This window comes from Sorex araneus, chromosome 1 (assembly GCF_027595985.1).
Source record: "Sorex araneus isolate mSorAra2 chromosome 1, mSorAra2.pri, whole genome shotgun sequence".
In the NCBI taxonomy this organism is placed as follows: Eukaryota; Metazoa; Chordata; class Mammalia; order Eulipotyphla; family Soricidae; genus Sorex; species Sorex araneus.
Genome location: NC_073302.1, coordinates 9496382 through 9511626, shown reverse-complemented (window position 1 = coordinate 9511626; position 15245 = coordinate 9496382). Strand labels below are relative to the sequence as shown.

At 38.2% G+C, this 15245-nt stretch overlaps 2 protein-coding genes across 2 annotated transcripts in view; one reads left to right on the top strand and one right to left on the bottom strand.

Moving 5' to 3' along the window:
* Positions 1-136: 136 nt before the first annotated feature.
* LOC101558170 (olfactory receptor 1J4-like) overlaps positions 137-15245 on the top strand; it is a 28692-nt gene continuing 13583 nt past the window's right edge. Inside the window, exon 1 of the mRNA XM_004613515.2 lies at positions 137-624. Coding sequence (XP_004613572.2) covers positions 137-624 — 488 coding nt within the window. The remainder of the gene's footprint in view (positions 625-15245) is intronic.
* LOC101558438 (olfactory receptor 1J1-like) lies at positions 9301-10242 on the bottom strand. The gene has a single exon (XM_004613516.2). It carries the CDS (start codon positions 10240-10242, stop codon positions 9301-9303), a length of 942 nt encoding a protein of 313 aa, XP_004613573.2.

Here is a 15245-nt window from a genome sequence, read left to right as displayed (position 1 = left end):
AGCCCCCAAACGGAAGCTATTATGATTGGAACTGAAGGACAGAACTTTCTAAAAGCATGAGCTGTTATTTGACTAATCACTTATTCTTTCATATAGGCACCTCTGTTTTTCTTTCAGGAAATGAGAAGACCATGAGATGGACAATCAGAGCTGTGGGTCTGAGTTCCTCCTCTTGGGGCTCCACAGCTGGACAGAGAAACAGGACCTATATTATGCCCTTTTCCTGACCATGTACCTGACCACCGTGCTGGGGAACCTGCTCATCATCCTGCTCATCAGGCTGGACTCCCGCCTTCACACCCCCATGTACTTCTTCCTCAGCCACCTGGCTCTCACTGACGTCTCTTTCTCATCAGTGACAGCCCCAAAGATGCTCTTCAATATGCAGACACAGAATCAATCCATCTCCTACGCTGGGTGCGTATCTCAGGTGTATTTCTTCATATATTTCGGGTGTTTGGACAGCCTCCTTCTCACCTCTATGGCCTATGACAGGTACGTGGCCATCTGTCACCCTCTCCACTACACCACCATCATGAGTCAGAGTCTGTGTTTCCTGCTGGTCACTGTGTCCTGGGTTCTATCCTGTGCTGGTGCCCTTTCCCATACCCTGCTTCTGATCCAGCTCTCTTTCTGTGGAGACAACGTTGTCCCCCACTTCTTCTGTGACCTCTTTGCCTTACTTAAACTGTCCACCTCAGACACCACAGTCAATGAACTGGCTATCTTCACTGTGGGCACAGCTGTGGTCACTGTACCATTCATAAGCATCTTGGTCTCTTATGGCTGCATTGGGGCCACCATCCTGAAGGTCCCCTCCACCAAAGGGATCTTCAAAGCCTTTTCCACATGTGGGTCACACCTCACTGTAGTTTCTCTCTACTATGGGTCAGTTAGTGTACTGTACTTTTTCCCCTCAGCCAATAACTCCAATGACAAGGATGTCATTGTTACCATAATGTACACTCTGGTGACCCCCATGCTAAACCCCTTTATCTACAGTCTGAGGAATCGGGATATGAAAGGAGCTCTGGGAAATCTACTTCATAGAACAATATTTTCACCATATTGAGCATTATATTCATATAAGGTTTATATATAACCTTAACTTCATATAAAGTTTGCTCAATTATGTACGTGATGCCTGAACATTATTTCTTCACTAAATTGTTGCTTCTTAGTGAACATTTTTACTAGTATAATTTGTATTACATTCATGTTTATTTCATAGTATTAACATACACAATTACTGCATGTCACCACTGCCACTGAAGTGCCCATGATCCTCCAACCCTGACTCTGCTTCCCATGGTTCAAATCTTTCTTTCCCCCCATCTCTCCTCTTCGATTGATAGTTATGGTTTTGGTGCATACTCACCTTCCTTATCCGCAGCCCATGTGCTTGAGACCTTACACCTTTGCTCCTGCATTACATCTGTGTTACTTCTAGTCAATATTATTGTTGCCCTTACCCTACCCAGAGCCTGGCAAGTTCCTCATGACATACGCGATATGCCAAAAACATGTAACAAGTCTCACAATGGAGATGTTTTTGGTGCCCACTAGAGGAAATCGATGAACAATGGGACGACAGTGCTACAGTACTACCCTACCCCAGTGAAACTCTCGGGTCTGTAATATAGTACCCAAGTTTTTTTTTTCTTTTTTGGGTCACACCCGGCGATGCACAGGGGTTACTCCTGGCTCTGCACTCAGGAATCACCCCTGGCGGTGCTCGGGGGACCACATGGGATGCTGGGAATCAAACCCGGGTTGGCCGCGCGCAAGGCAAACACCCTACCTGCTGTGCTATCGCTCCAGCCCCATTAGTACCCAAGTTTTATTATTGATAAAACCCTTAATTCGTTTTATGGATAGGTGAGATTATTCTGTACTTGTCCTTCTGCCTCTGATTCATTTTGTTCCACATACTACCCTCCAATTCCATCCATATTGTAACAAAGTATGTAACTTTATTTTTTTTGGTGTGGTTTTATAGTGTTCTACTATATAGCACACTTTTTTATCCATTTATCTGCTGTTCTATATTTGGGTTGCTTCCATATTCCGGCTGTTGTAGTAGGATCTACAGTGGACTTAGGTGTGCATATATCTTTTCAGATTAATATGATTGTTAGGGCATAGATACTGAGAAGTGGGATATCTGACTCAAATGAGTCAAATCATCAGAAGAGTCAAATATTTCCTTTCTTGCTTTTTTGAGAAATCTTCATAGTGTTTTCTATAGAAGCTGGGCCACATGACTTTCTCACTAACACTGAATGAAGTATCTTTGTTTACCTTACTCCCATCAACATTTATTTCCATTTTTTTCACACACACACAGACACACACACACATATATATAAGCCATTCCCACAGTTGTGACACTTTCTTCAGTCTGTGCTTTACTTACTATATAGTTTTCTCTCCGTTTAGGTTTCCTCTTTATTTTTGTTTCATGAGTAAGGTTTATTAAAAATTTAGCTAAAAAGAAAAATATATATCCCTTTTCATGTTTTATCTCTTGTGCTACACGCATTTTAATTTTGTATGCAGTCACAACTTTCCATTAAAATTTATTATTTATTCACTTATTTAATTGCAATGTTTGTTGACTTATTTTATGCAGTCATAACCTTTATATAGCTTAATTTTATTCTATTATTGTGCCTGATTTTGTAATACAATTGAAATATTTTTATGAATGATATCAATTTAATGTAGTTTTATAACTGAGTACTGAAAGTAGGTAAAAGGATTTATGTGATAACCTCTCAATACCTGTATTGCAAACCATAATGTGAGAGAAGCAGAGAGACAGAGAGAAGTGTCTGTCATCGGAGCAGTGGAGCAGGTAGTTTGAGACGAAGCAAAAATATTGGTGGTTGGAAATGTACACTAGTGGAGGGATGGGTGTTGTAACATTGAATGACTTGAAACTCAATCACAAACAACTTTGAAAAGATGACTGGTTGAAGAAACTTGGTACATCTACAAAATGGAATACTATGCAGCTATTAGAAAAGATGAAATCATTAAATTTGCATATAAGTGGATCAACATGGAAAGTATCATGCTAAGTGAAATGAGTCAGAGAGAGAGGGTCATACATAGAATGACTGCACTTATTTTTGGAATATAAAGTAACATAATGGGAGACTAACACACAAGGATAAGTAGAGATTAGGGCCAGGAGGATCGCTCCATGGCTTGGAAGCCAGCCTCACATGCTGGGGGAAAGGGCAGCTGGGATAGAGAAGGGACCACTAAGTAAATATTTCTTGGAGGGCTCGCTTGGGATGGGAGATGTGTGCTGAAAGTGGACTATGGACCAAACATGATGACTACCTAGTACCTGTATTGCAAACTATAACACCCAAAAGGAGAGAGAAAGTAAAATGGAATGTGCCTGCCACAGAGGCGGGGGTAGGGGGGGTGGGGGTGGACTTGGGACTTGGGGGGTGGCGGGAGGGATACTGGGAACATTGGTGGGTACTTGTTCATAGTATGACTGAAATGTAATCACGAAAGTTTGTAAGTGTGTAACTGTGTCTTGTGGTGATTTGTTTAAAAATAAAGAAGAAAAAAATTTACAATGAGATATTTTAGTGTCTATTTTTTCTTTCATTATTTCTGCTCTAATGCTATACTTTTTTTTCCCTGAGCAATGCTCAGAGAGATCACATGTGGTGCCAGGATCAAGGTAAGTGTGCAAGGCAAGTGTCCTGCCCACTGTACTTGCTCTTCTATCCTAATGCTATACTATTTTTTTCTATCTCTTCTTTCGTTGTGGGCTGGAACGCAGCAGGTAGGGCATTTGCCTTGCATGAGGCTGACTGGGGTTTGATTCCTCCGCCCCTCTCGGAGAGCCCAGCAAGCTACCGAGAGTATCTCGAGCGCACCGCAGAGCCTGGCAAGCTACCCATGGCATATTCAATATGCCAAAATCAGTAACAAGATGTCTCACGATGGAGACGTTACTGGTGCCCGCTCAAGCAAATCGATGAGCAACAGGATGACAGTGACAGTGATAGTGACTTCTTTTGTTTGTAGCATTTTACTTGTGATATATATCCACATTATATTGTATTCCATTGGAGATTATAAGGCACTTAAATTTTTCATTTTAATGGTCAAATGCTTATTTCAGTATTTTACTATTATTAGCTGTTCTTATTCTTCACTGATTTTTGCATATCTCCAAAGATTATGCAAATTATATTCCCACATAATTTTGAAGAAAATAATCACAGAGTGAAGATATGGAGATTTTAGTCATAAAAATATATTCGGAACATTCTTAAATCTAAATGTTCCATGTTAAAAGGGGTGGGGGAATTACTAGATAAGTTCAATGGGGGATTAGAGATACCTGATAGAAAAATCTGTAAAATTTAAAAAGCAAAAAGTTATCTGAAGCACAGAGACTAAAACAGTAAAGAAACAAAGCAGCTACTAGGTGCATTTGCGTATAATAGCAAATTATCTAAAATTAACAACTTGAGTCTCAAAAAGATACTAGCAAAAGAGAATGAATCAGACAAATTATATGAAGGAATAAAAAGCCCACTGTTTCTCAAATTTGATTAAAATCATCAGCTTAGAGATCCAAGAAGGTAAATAAGATGAAATACAAATTCTAAAAAAACGTAACTATGTCTAAATACATCATTAATACAGACAATGAGAAAATCAAACAAGAAACTAAAACATCCAGTGGAAGACTGATAGTCTTTAAATTATGATACTTTATTCATGTGTATTTTATATTATCTAATATTGAAAAATATTGCATTATGACATTTTGAATTCTGTGCCTCTAAAAATTTGTTTAAAATTTAATTTTACTACTATTGAGGTAAAAAAGTTTACAAAAGTGATTATTCAGTAATATTTAATATTTTTTAGGCACTGTGATTGACAAAGCTCTTGACAATAGGGTTTCATGTTCCAACTTGATCCCACCACCATTGTCCACATTCTTCCACTGATGACCTCAGTTTCCCTCCCACCCGCAACACGTCACTTTGACAATCCCATTTTTACGTGTAATTGTTGTGATTTGGGTCCCATCCTTACAAAAGTGACTCTAGTAGTTTGGACATATAGATACTCCTCCCTCTCTCACACCACACATGAGCCCTCCGCCTCTGACCCTGGCCCTTATGTTGCCTCCAAATTGCCTCCTCTTGCTTTTCCCTCCATCTCTCTTCCTTTACGGCATTCTTATTCCTATAATCTAGGGTCAAGTGTTTGCCCACTTTTAATACTGTCCATTCCCTTATCATGTTATTCTTTATAACATGCATTAGTTAAAACATCAGTGTTTTTCTTTGCCTTTCTGACTTACATCACTTAACACAAGATCCTCCAGTTCCATCCACCTTACAGCAAATTTCAGGACTTCATCCTTACTTGTGACTGTATGGTATTCCATTGTGTGTATATTGTGTATTTAAATTTAATTTTATTCTATTGAAGAAAAAAGGCTTATAACTGATTTTATAGTATTTGTTTTTATTTAGGCACTGTGATTTACAAAGTTGTTGACAATGCTATTATGTATATATCTTTATCCACTCATCTGCCATTGGACATCTGGGTTGTTCCCATGTTCTGACTATTATAAACTGCAATGACCAGAAGTGTGCATATATATATATATATATATGTGTATATATACATATATATATACATTTCCACCAGCAATGACTAGAGTTCCTTTTTCACCACATCCTCATCAACATAACTTGATTATCTTTTTGATACACGCCATTCTCATTTGTGTGAGATGAAATCTCATTGTCTTAATTAGAATTTCCCCAAAAATAAGTGAAGACTTTTTCATATGTCTAATGACCATCTGTCCCTCTTCACAGTTTTTTCCTTATTTACTCATTTTTATGGGGTTATTGGATTTACTGTTGTAGAACTTTGTGAGTTCTGCAACTATATATTTAAACGGAAATTTTAAAGACTTTTACTGCCTTTTAAAATTTTACTACAGAGCAGTGTTCTTTGGTTAAACAAATAAAGACTGTTAATGCTATGCTCCCAATATTTGGCAATTGATCGACTCTGAAGTGTATCTACTACTGGGCATTGGTCATAATTACTTGACTCAGGCTTCAGTTGCTGTAGTTCCTGACATCCCAAAGGGATGTCCTGGCTTGGGACTGTGCTGGACCCGGGGTGAGGGGTGAAGCTACTTTGGCCTCAAAATGGGACAGTCTAGAAAGCATGAATGCATGGTCTTGATGCAAGCTGTTTTCACTTAAGAGGCAGGATCTCCACGGGGAAGGACAAGCTGAACTGACCTGAGGAGCTTTAGTCTGGGATTTACGGTAAAGGCCTTGGTTGCTCTCAGAGCCCAGAGAAGTGAGTTTTAGAATCTTCGTCTGTGAGTGTGTTTATCCAAACAACTACAAGTATTTGTAAGAAGTAAACTTAATTGTTTAACATATACAACTTGAAAAAAAGACAAAAACAATACAGATGTCCCTGGGAGACAGAGTGTCTTCTTGAGTTAATGTCCGTAAGAGAATTGCCTCTGCCAAATCTTTTGCGTTAGTCTCAAGAGAATTGCCTCTGCCAAATGTTTTATCTCTAAATCATCCATCACACCTAGGTCCTATACCTCAATCCCCCTCAGATGTTCTATAGGTAGCAGCTTTGCATTAAATGGACCATTTTCACCAACAGGCTGTGGTTCCCTTTCTCTCTGTCTGTCTCTGTGCTGGGGAGGCCTGGGGAGGAGGGAGGTGGCTCTCAGCCACTGAACACAAGTGTCACACAACACTCACATATTTTGTGACCTCAGAAAAGCTGAATGATAATCTGACTGGATAGAGTATCTTGGTGAGGTGTTCATTTCATTGAATTTTTTAACTAGATCACTCCAATTTTTTTGGCTCCTAGAATTGTGTTTGATACATCTGCTAAGGCTATTATGGGCTTTCCTTTGTATGGAAGGTCCTTTTTGATCTTGCTGTTTTAAGTATTCTGTCTATCTTTGGATTGTGTCATTTTGAGTACAAAGCACCGTGGGTTTTCCGAATTGGGTCTGTTTTCACTGGGACTCATTGAGCATCTTGAATCTCATGGCTTGTATTCCTCAACTCTGGTAAATTATTATAGATGATTTAACTATTGTTTCTTTTTTAAAATTTTATTTTTATAAAGTTGACCACAATATTAAAACACCACCATTACACCTTCCCACCACCATATTTCAAATGTTTCCATCTTGAGCACCAAACCAAGCCCCCCAAGCAGAACCAAAGTAATTTACTTTGCATTTCTAGTTATGAATAATCTGCTAAAAATAATTCAAAAAGCTTTCTTAAAGGAAAGTGTGTGAAGATTGTTGTATTTCACCAAAGAGCCATTAAGCTCTTCTATAAGAGATTAGTTTCCCACCCTGTGCCTGGCTGTCTTCACTGGGGCCTCTTGGAGGGGGGAGTGGATTGAGTCCCCCCCCCCGCCCAGCAGCCGAAGACCTCCGGAACCCAGCCACAGCCATGCTTAAGGCCACTCTCTGCACGCTCGGGCAAGCCTCATGCATGAAGGAACCAGTAGAGGAATCCAAGTGTGCCGGACCTGAGGCCAAGATCTCCAAGCCTGCTCGGATCGGGACTGGGCCTCCTCTACCCAGATCCCCCATTTTCCAGTAGCTAGGCAGTCACACAAACTGCCCTCCGGTGCCATATAATCCCATCAATGGCCAAGATCCAGATACTATAAAACAAAGCTCCTAGAAGTGTGCAGCTGCATTTGAGGCCTTGCAACCTCTTACTGTCTAATTCTTCCACGTGGAGAACCTGGCAAGCTACTGAGAGTATCCTGCCCACACGACAGAGCCTGGCAAGCTCCCCGTGGCATATTTGATATGCCAAAAACAGTAACAATGATGGTCTCGTTCCCCTGACCCTGAAAGAACCTCCAATGCAGCACCATTGGGAAGGATGAGTAAATAGAGGTTGATAAAATCTCAGGGCTAGAACAAATGGAGACATTACTGGGCCTGCTCGAGCAAATCAATGAATAATGGGATGACAGTGATACAGTGATACAACTATATATAAATATCCTATATACAGATATATAGGATATTTATATATCTTGGATATTAGCCCTTCACCTAATGTGTCGTGTGCAAATATGTTCTCCATTCGGTAGAGTTATTTTTAGCATGCATTTCTTTTGTCTTCCAGAAACTTTTCAATTTGATGGATCTCATTTATTTTTTCTGTTTATTCTTTCCAATATAATCTTATCATTGAGAACACCTTTCCTTTACTATTATCTTAATATATTTTCATCTCTTTCAGGCTCTTGGAAGAATTGTCTAATTAGGATTATAGACGAGTAAGGAGAGGCTACTAAAAATCTCGGGGCTGGGACGAATGGAGACGTTATTGATGCCCTCTCGAGCAAATCGATGAACAACGGGATGACAGTAACAGTGACAGTGACAGTGACAGACTAAATAATACTAAGTTAATCCATAATAAGCTTATGTATAGACTTGTAGTTATAGACTTAGTACATTGTACAATATACTAAGGGACATTGACTTTATTACTTCATGCTCTATGTGTGCTGGAAGAAAGAAAATCAGGTCTGTCTTCCTGAAGAACAAGAAAATAATGTGTGCATTGTTATGAAAAATTAATGTTTAATTAATAATAAATGTTTAAAAAAATAATGTTTTCCCTGAATATTTTAGGAAGGTTCAGGTCCCTTGTTGTTATGTGCCTTGATGACCTATGTAATCATCAAAATGGAAATTTATTCTAAATATAAGTGTAAGAGATCAAGCACATTGGTCGTGGGGGTGGTATTTGGGGCCACTACCTACCCTGAGCTGTGCTCAGGGCTTACTCCTGGTTCTTTGCTTAGGTATCACTCTTGGCGGTGCTTGAGGGACATATGCAGTGCTAGAAGTTGAACCAGAGTCAATTAGAACACTCAACCCCTGTACTCTTTCTCTAGTTCTCAAACCCCATTTTTTAATGTTAAAATTTGAGAAAGAGTCACCCATGATAGCTTTATATCAACAAAACTGATAAGTATCTCCAAAGTATCTTCCAATTCCATTCTCCAACAATAGGGAAAATTATTAGTAAAGAGTAAGGAAAAGATAGTATATACTGTTTAATCATAGCCATATTAAATAAAAAATGTTAGCAAAGTATTTTTGAGAGATTGTGGAAGAAAGACAACTGAACTATATTATTTGTATTTACATAGTATTAACAAATAGAATCACATGATGTTTAAAGAGAAAAATCAGTATCAGTTGGAAGAACATAATTTTTTACTCAAAAGTTTTCTCAAGGCCCCTTTCATATCTTTATTTCTCAGACTATAAATAAAGGGGTTCAACATAGGAGTGACCACTGTGTACATTAATGCAGATACTATGTTCTTCTCATTGGTGTTGTTGGATGAAGGAAGAAAATATAAGCCAATAATTGCTCCATAGTATAAAGCCACTACTGACAGATGTGATCCACACGTGGACAAAGCTTTGCAGATACCCTTAGTAGAGGGGACTCGGAGGATGGTGGCCCCTATGCGCCCATAGGAAACCAAGATGCACAGGAATGGAACCATAATCGCTGCTAACCCTGCAGTGAAAATCGCCAGTTGGTTGATGGATGTGTCTGAACAGGACAATTTGAGCAGAGCAGCAAGATCACAGAAGAAATGGGGGATAATGTTATCAGCACAGAAGGACAGTCGAGCTAGGAGGAGGGTATGCAAGAGAGAACAGGCAGAAGCTATAACCCAGGACCCGGCTACCAGCAGGATACAAATGGTCTGACTCATGATGGTTGTATAGTGGAGAGGGTGACAGATGGCAACATACCGGTCATAGGCCATTGACGTGATCAGAAAACTGTCCAAATCAGCAAATAATATGAAAAAATATGTCTGGGAAACGCACCCTTCATAGGAAATAGATTTGCATTTAGTCAGCATGGTCATCAACAGTTTGGGGACGCTGACAGATGAGAAAGCGATATCAGTGAGAGCCAGGTGGCTGAGGAAGAAGTACATGGGGGTGTGGAGGCGGGAGTCCAGCCTGATGAGCAGGATGATGAGCAGGTTCCCCAGCACGGTGGTCAGGTACATGCCCAGGAACAAGGCGAAGAAGATACTCTGTTGCTCTGGTTGTATTGGGATCCCCAGGAGGAGAAACTCAGACACGCTGCTCTGGTTCTCAGGCCTCATGATGGAGGATGAGTTGGCAGGAACTGGTGGGAAAGTTGAAATACAGACATGGAGTGTCTTGAGATATGAAAGATGGTCAATATCATGTAGCATAATGCAGATGTTCTTTGATTTAAGGAATGTCTTCATTTCATGTACATAATGCTGCCTAAAAGTAGAAAAGGTAGGACCCACTAGATACATGTGTAACTTCCTCAATCTTATTACAGTCTCTGTAAGGGATAATATTCATAGTTAATGTTTGTCGGACGTGGTCCCTATGCACTATTCTAATAGCGTATGTGTAGCAACTGATTCAAAAAATTTTTTGGAATTAATTTAGGAAGATGTGAGGAAAGACAGGAACAAGTATATGTTCAAGAGACAACACAGGCTTCTTTAGAGTGGAAATAGGAAAGCAAAGAAACATTGAAAGAAGCAAGAGAAACGTCTTCAACACAGGTTTTAAGAGAAAGACCGATACAACATTCTTAGGTATGTAAGCAAGATGGGTTACTTTTATTCTTCAGAAGTAATCAAAGGTAGAAATTAGCCAGAGAGGTAAAGAAAAGGAAAAACTAGTACTTAGAATCAAGCATTTGGACTCCAAAGTTTATCCCTAAGAGGATAACAAGCTATTTGACATCAGAAATCTCATTGTCCTCCATATTTTTATGTATAATGATCCCTGAGCACACAGCCAGGAGCAAGTACTGAGCCTTATCAGGTGAGGTGAGGCCCAAATACCCACCCTCCACACTAAATAAATTTCCACTATCACTTATCCAAAACCCAGGTTTAACCTAAGAATCGTGGGGGCTTATGTAAATTACATGACATATGCTATAACATTCAAAGAAGTACTGTAAAAGTCAAGATAATTTTATAGTAAAGCTAATCTTCTCATTGTCCTTAGAATAGTATATAGTACATCTCTTTTTAAAACTCAATTCAATATTTTTTAAGATATCTATTTTTAAAATAAAATATACCATAACGTATAAGAGCTTTTTTATGGGTAAATTTATTACTATAACTAATGTATTTTTAAAAGACTAGTCCAATGGAACAGAGGAAAATAGAGAGCTTAGAAGCAAACATTTATATTAGTGACTTGACAACTAAAAGAAATGACATTATAAATTCACTAAGAAAAATGATGAATTCTAGTCAGTAATATTGATGCAGTAAGCTATTCTTAAAGAATAATAATATATTCATACTTTACATTACAATTAAAATGTAAATTCTAATTCTGAGAAAAAAAAACATTTCAAACCATTAGAATAAAACTTTATAGCTTGTGTGTACGATTCTAGGATAATAGTTAATTTTTTAAAGCTCCCCTAACATAAATTATAAAAATTCTGAGAAAATGGCATGTTAACATTTAATTTCTTTATTAAAATTAGCACCTCAATATTAAAATATCAAAAGTTAAGCAAAGGTGGATAACAGAAACTTCCCCAACCAGGAAAAGATTAGTATTCAGAATACACACTAAATTCCTGTGAGTCAATAAGCAAAAAATTTTAATCAACAGGAACTCAGAAGTTCGCATGACCAATAAATATTAAAATTGTCCTCTTTTCAATTGAGAAGTACAAATTAAACCAATAAGATACCACCTGATCAATTAAACACACACAAATTACATATTTATATGTAGTGATATTTATAGACATGAAGAGAAAAACTCAGACATAGTATATGTTATATATTTAAGTTTCTTTGTATACCTTGAATATATATTATAAGTTTTAAAATTCATATTCTCTTTGATGCAGTCATTTTGTCTGTATATGCTGTATAAGTGTTCGCATTTCTTCCTGATGTAAAAAACCAAATTATTTGCAACTTTGCTAATAGTGGACAATAATTTCCAATAGCTAAAAAGTAGACAAACTGAAGATACTTTCATGAAATTCAATCCAGTAGCATGAACCCTATATTATACGAACCTTCATGAAGATCTACAAGAACTAATTTATATTTTCAGTATCATCTCATAACAATGAAAACATCAACAGTATATGCTATTTATGGATACACAGACATAATAAAAGCATAACACCATGTTTAGAAGCTATTTTTAAAAACCTTAATGATATCAATGAACCCCAAAAGAGTGGGCTTTTTACCCAAAAAGAGTGGAAAGGAGGGGGGATGACAGGAAAGAGCTTTGCTACTGACTAAGGAGTATTGGGGTCTCAGGATGAAGAGGGGGGGTATGTTCAATAGAAAATAGGACATCATACAGAAAAATCTGTCCAGGTAAATCTGATACCTAATCAAATGTTATCAAGGTAACTTTACATCTGGGGAATGTTTACATCTTTAAAGATTACATGCTGTTTAATCTATGTTAATGATCTAGTGTGCACCCCTTCTATTTTTCCCTGTCAATTTCCATGATTCCTTTCATCTATACTCTCCCAGAAGCATTTAAGATGATTTTTACTAAGCGTATTCGACATGCCAAAAACAGTAACAAGTCTCACAATGGAGACGTTACTGGTGCCCCCTCGAGCAAATCAGTGAACAACAGGATGACAGTGATACAGTGCTACTTTGAATCATAATATATCAAATGGGGGAAATATTAATCCTAAAGACCCACTGCAAAGGGCAAACCTACCTTAGGCCTGCTGATAAAATCTAAGGAGAGTGTTGGTATATAGATGTTACAATGAAGTACAGAATTTACTCACTAGAAATTCTCTCCTATTTAAGGAAGGTAAAGATATTGCTGGTTTTGTTCCCACCTGATCTTATACTATATAACAAGTGGGAAAGACACAGAAGCTTGAAAACAGTGCTCATAAGTTTCATGACTTTTGCTTTGTCAAATGGATTAGGAAGATATCCCACCAGCCACCAATCTTGGTTTCCTGACAGCCAAGTGAGTGAAAGAAAAGAGAATAATTACAAGTGTAATTAATAAAATTGGTGAAAATTCATGTTAAAGGATAACCTTCAATAACTACATAAAAGCAGCGTAACTGACTCCCTACGCTATCAGAAACAATATATCAAATCAGATATGTGGAATGTTTTGCCCGAAAGTCTCCCAGAAATAGGTAAAAGCAGGCAGGCTTGTTACTTAGTTTTAGAAGAGGAAAGATTTTGCACAAAATCCAGAACTTGAACCAGCCCAGACCCCATAACCTTCATAGATTATGGAAAATGAGCAATGAAACTCTACCTTAGATGGTTTTCATATATTCACATTACCAGTCTCAGTTTATCAGGCGACACGCAGACTATGCTTATCTAGCACGAGACCCGGAGCAATTCTGAGTCTGCTCCATCTCTAACCCATGCTCCTCTCTCTAATAGGTTGCTGGTACCGGAAACCCTTCCAGCAAGAAAAACTGGACTGTAAGATCTCAACTCTAAATTATACTTAAAGGTAAATACTTGTGAAAGGGGGTCTGATGTTCTGGCTGGCCAAACTCACACTGAGATGGAATGATCAGGAGCCATTCATAGTGGAGGGTCAAGTTTGAAAGGCAGAATAAGGGAACTGATACCCCTAAGAGGAGTAGGGATTGTAGACAGAAGGAAATAGAGAATAGAGACTACATGCTTTTTTTTTTTTTTTTTGGTTTTTGGGTCACACCCGGCGGTGCACAGGGGTTACTCCTGGCTCTTCACTCAGGAATTACCCCTGGCGGTGCTCAGGGGACCATATGGGATGTTGGGATTAGAACCCGGGTCGGCCGCGTGCAAGGCAAACGCCCTACCCACTGTGCTATCGCTCCAGCCCCAAGAGACTACATGCTTTGAGAACAAATGTACCACCTTCCTCCTTTCTGTGAAGTGATTGTTAGAGTGCTGAAACAGTCAATTGTAAATAAAAGCTGACTTAGCACCTAATTCACACCCAGTGCTTTTCAAACACTGTTCACTTTATCCAACAGCCTTTCAGAAGGCATTTGAGTTCCCCTTTGATAAGAGAGCACACTGGAACTCAGTGATGTAATTTTCTCACTATCAGAGCTACAGTAGACGAAAAATCAAGATTTAATTCTGTCTGGTTCAAAGACTACATATTCTTCCCACTGTGACACATGTCTTAATAAAATACATTCTCGAGTAAGAAAATACTTGCTGCCTGGCAGCAACTGTACTTAAGGATTATAGGAAGTAAATCAGGAAGCTTCTGGAGGAGTGGGGAAAACAAAATCTATGGTTTCAAAATATGTGCCTAGATGGAAATATTAATAAGAGTAAAAACAATAAATTGGGGTTAGAGAAATATTATCACAGGTAGGGCACCTGCATTGTATGTGGCCAATCTGGATTCAATCCCAAATACCACATATGTCCCTGGAAATTATTTGAAAAAATCTGAGTGTGATAGTCCTTGGAGAATGCCCAAGAAAAACTGAATGTGACCCCAAAAATAAAAACAATGAACTATAATAAAGTCATTCATTAATCTCATACTTATATATTAATTGAGTTCAGCTACTGGACACATACTTTATTTCATATGAATCAGTCTAATTCAGTACAAAACAGCATTATTCTTATTTAACCAGTTGGAAACTAGGTTTTGGTGTGTGAAAGTAATTTACTTAAAATCCTGAAGAAGAACATACTTTTCAGCTTCAGATTTATCTCACTTAAAACACATATTCCTGACCACTTTTGGTGTTACTCTAGAAGAACATGCTGTGATAGAAAATTTACCTACATATGCTATAACTAGTTATCTAGTTATATAATTATCTAGACATAATACCAGATATCATTTATTAAAGAGAAAAAAAGACCTAAAATTTTCCAAAGCCTTTCAATGTACTGCCTCAGCTCCTAGTCAAATGAGTGGGAGCAAGTTGAGAGACCAGGATACCAGACACTTAATTTACAAAACTAGTTCCTTATTAAATGGATTTTTCAGAGTCTAAAGCCATTTTGATTCTAGGTAGTGTTTTTGACAGACTGTCCGATTTCTCTCAATAAAGGGGGAAAAATTAAGGCAATAGTGGTTTATCTCCATTAGAAGCAATACCATA

Excerpts from the sequence above, each read along its gene's own strand:
- LOC101558438 (XM_004613516.2), bottom strand. The coding sequence starts at position 10,242 with ATGAGGCCTGAGAACCAGAGCAGCGTGTCTGAGTTTCTCCTCCTGGGG.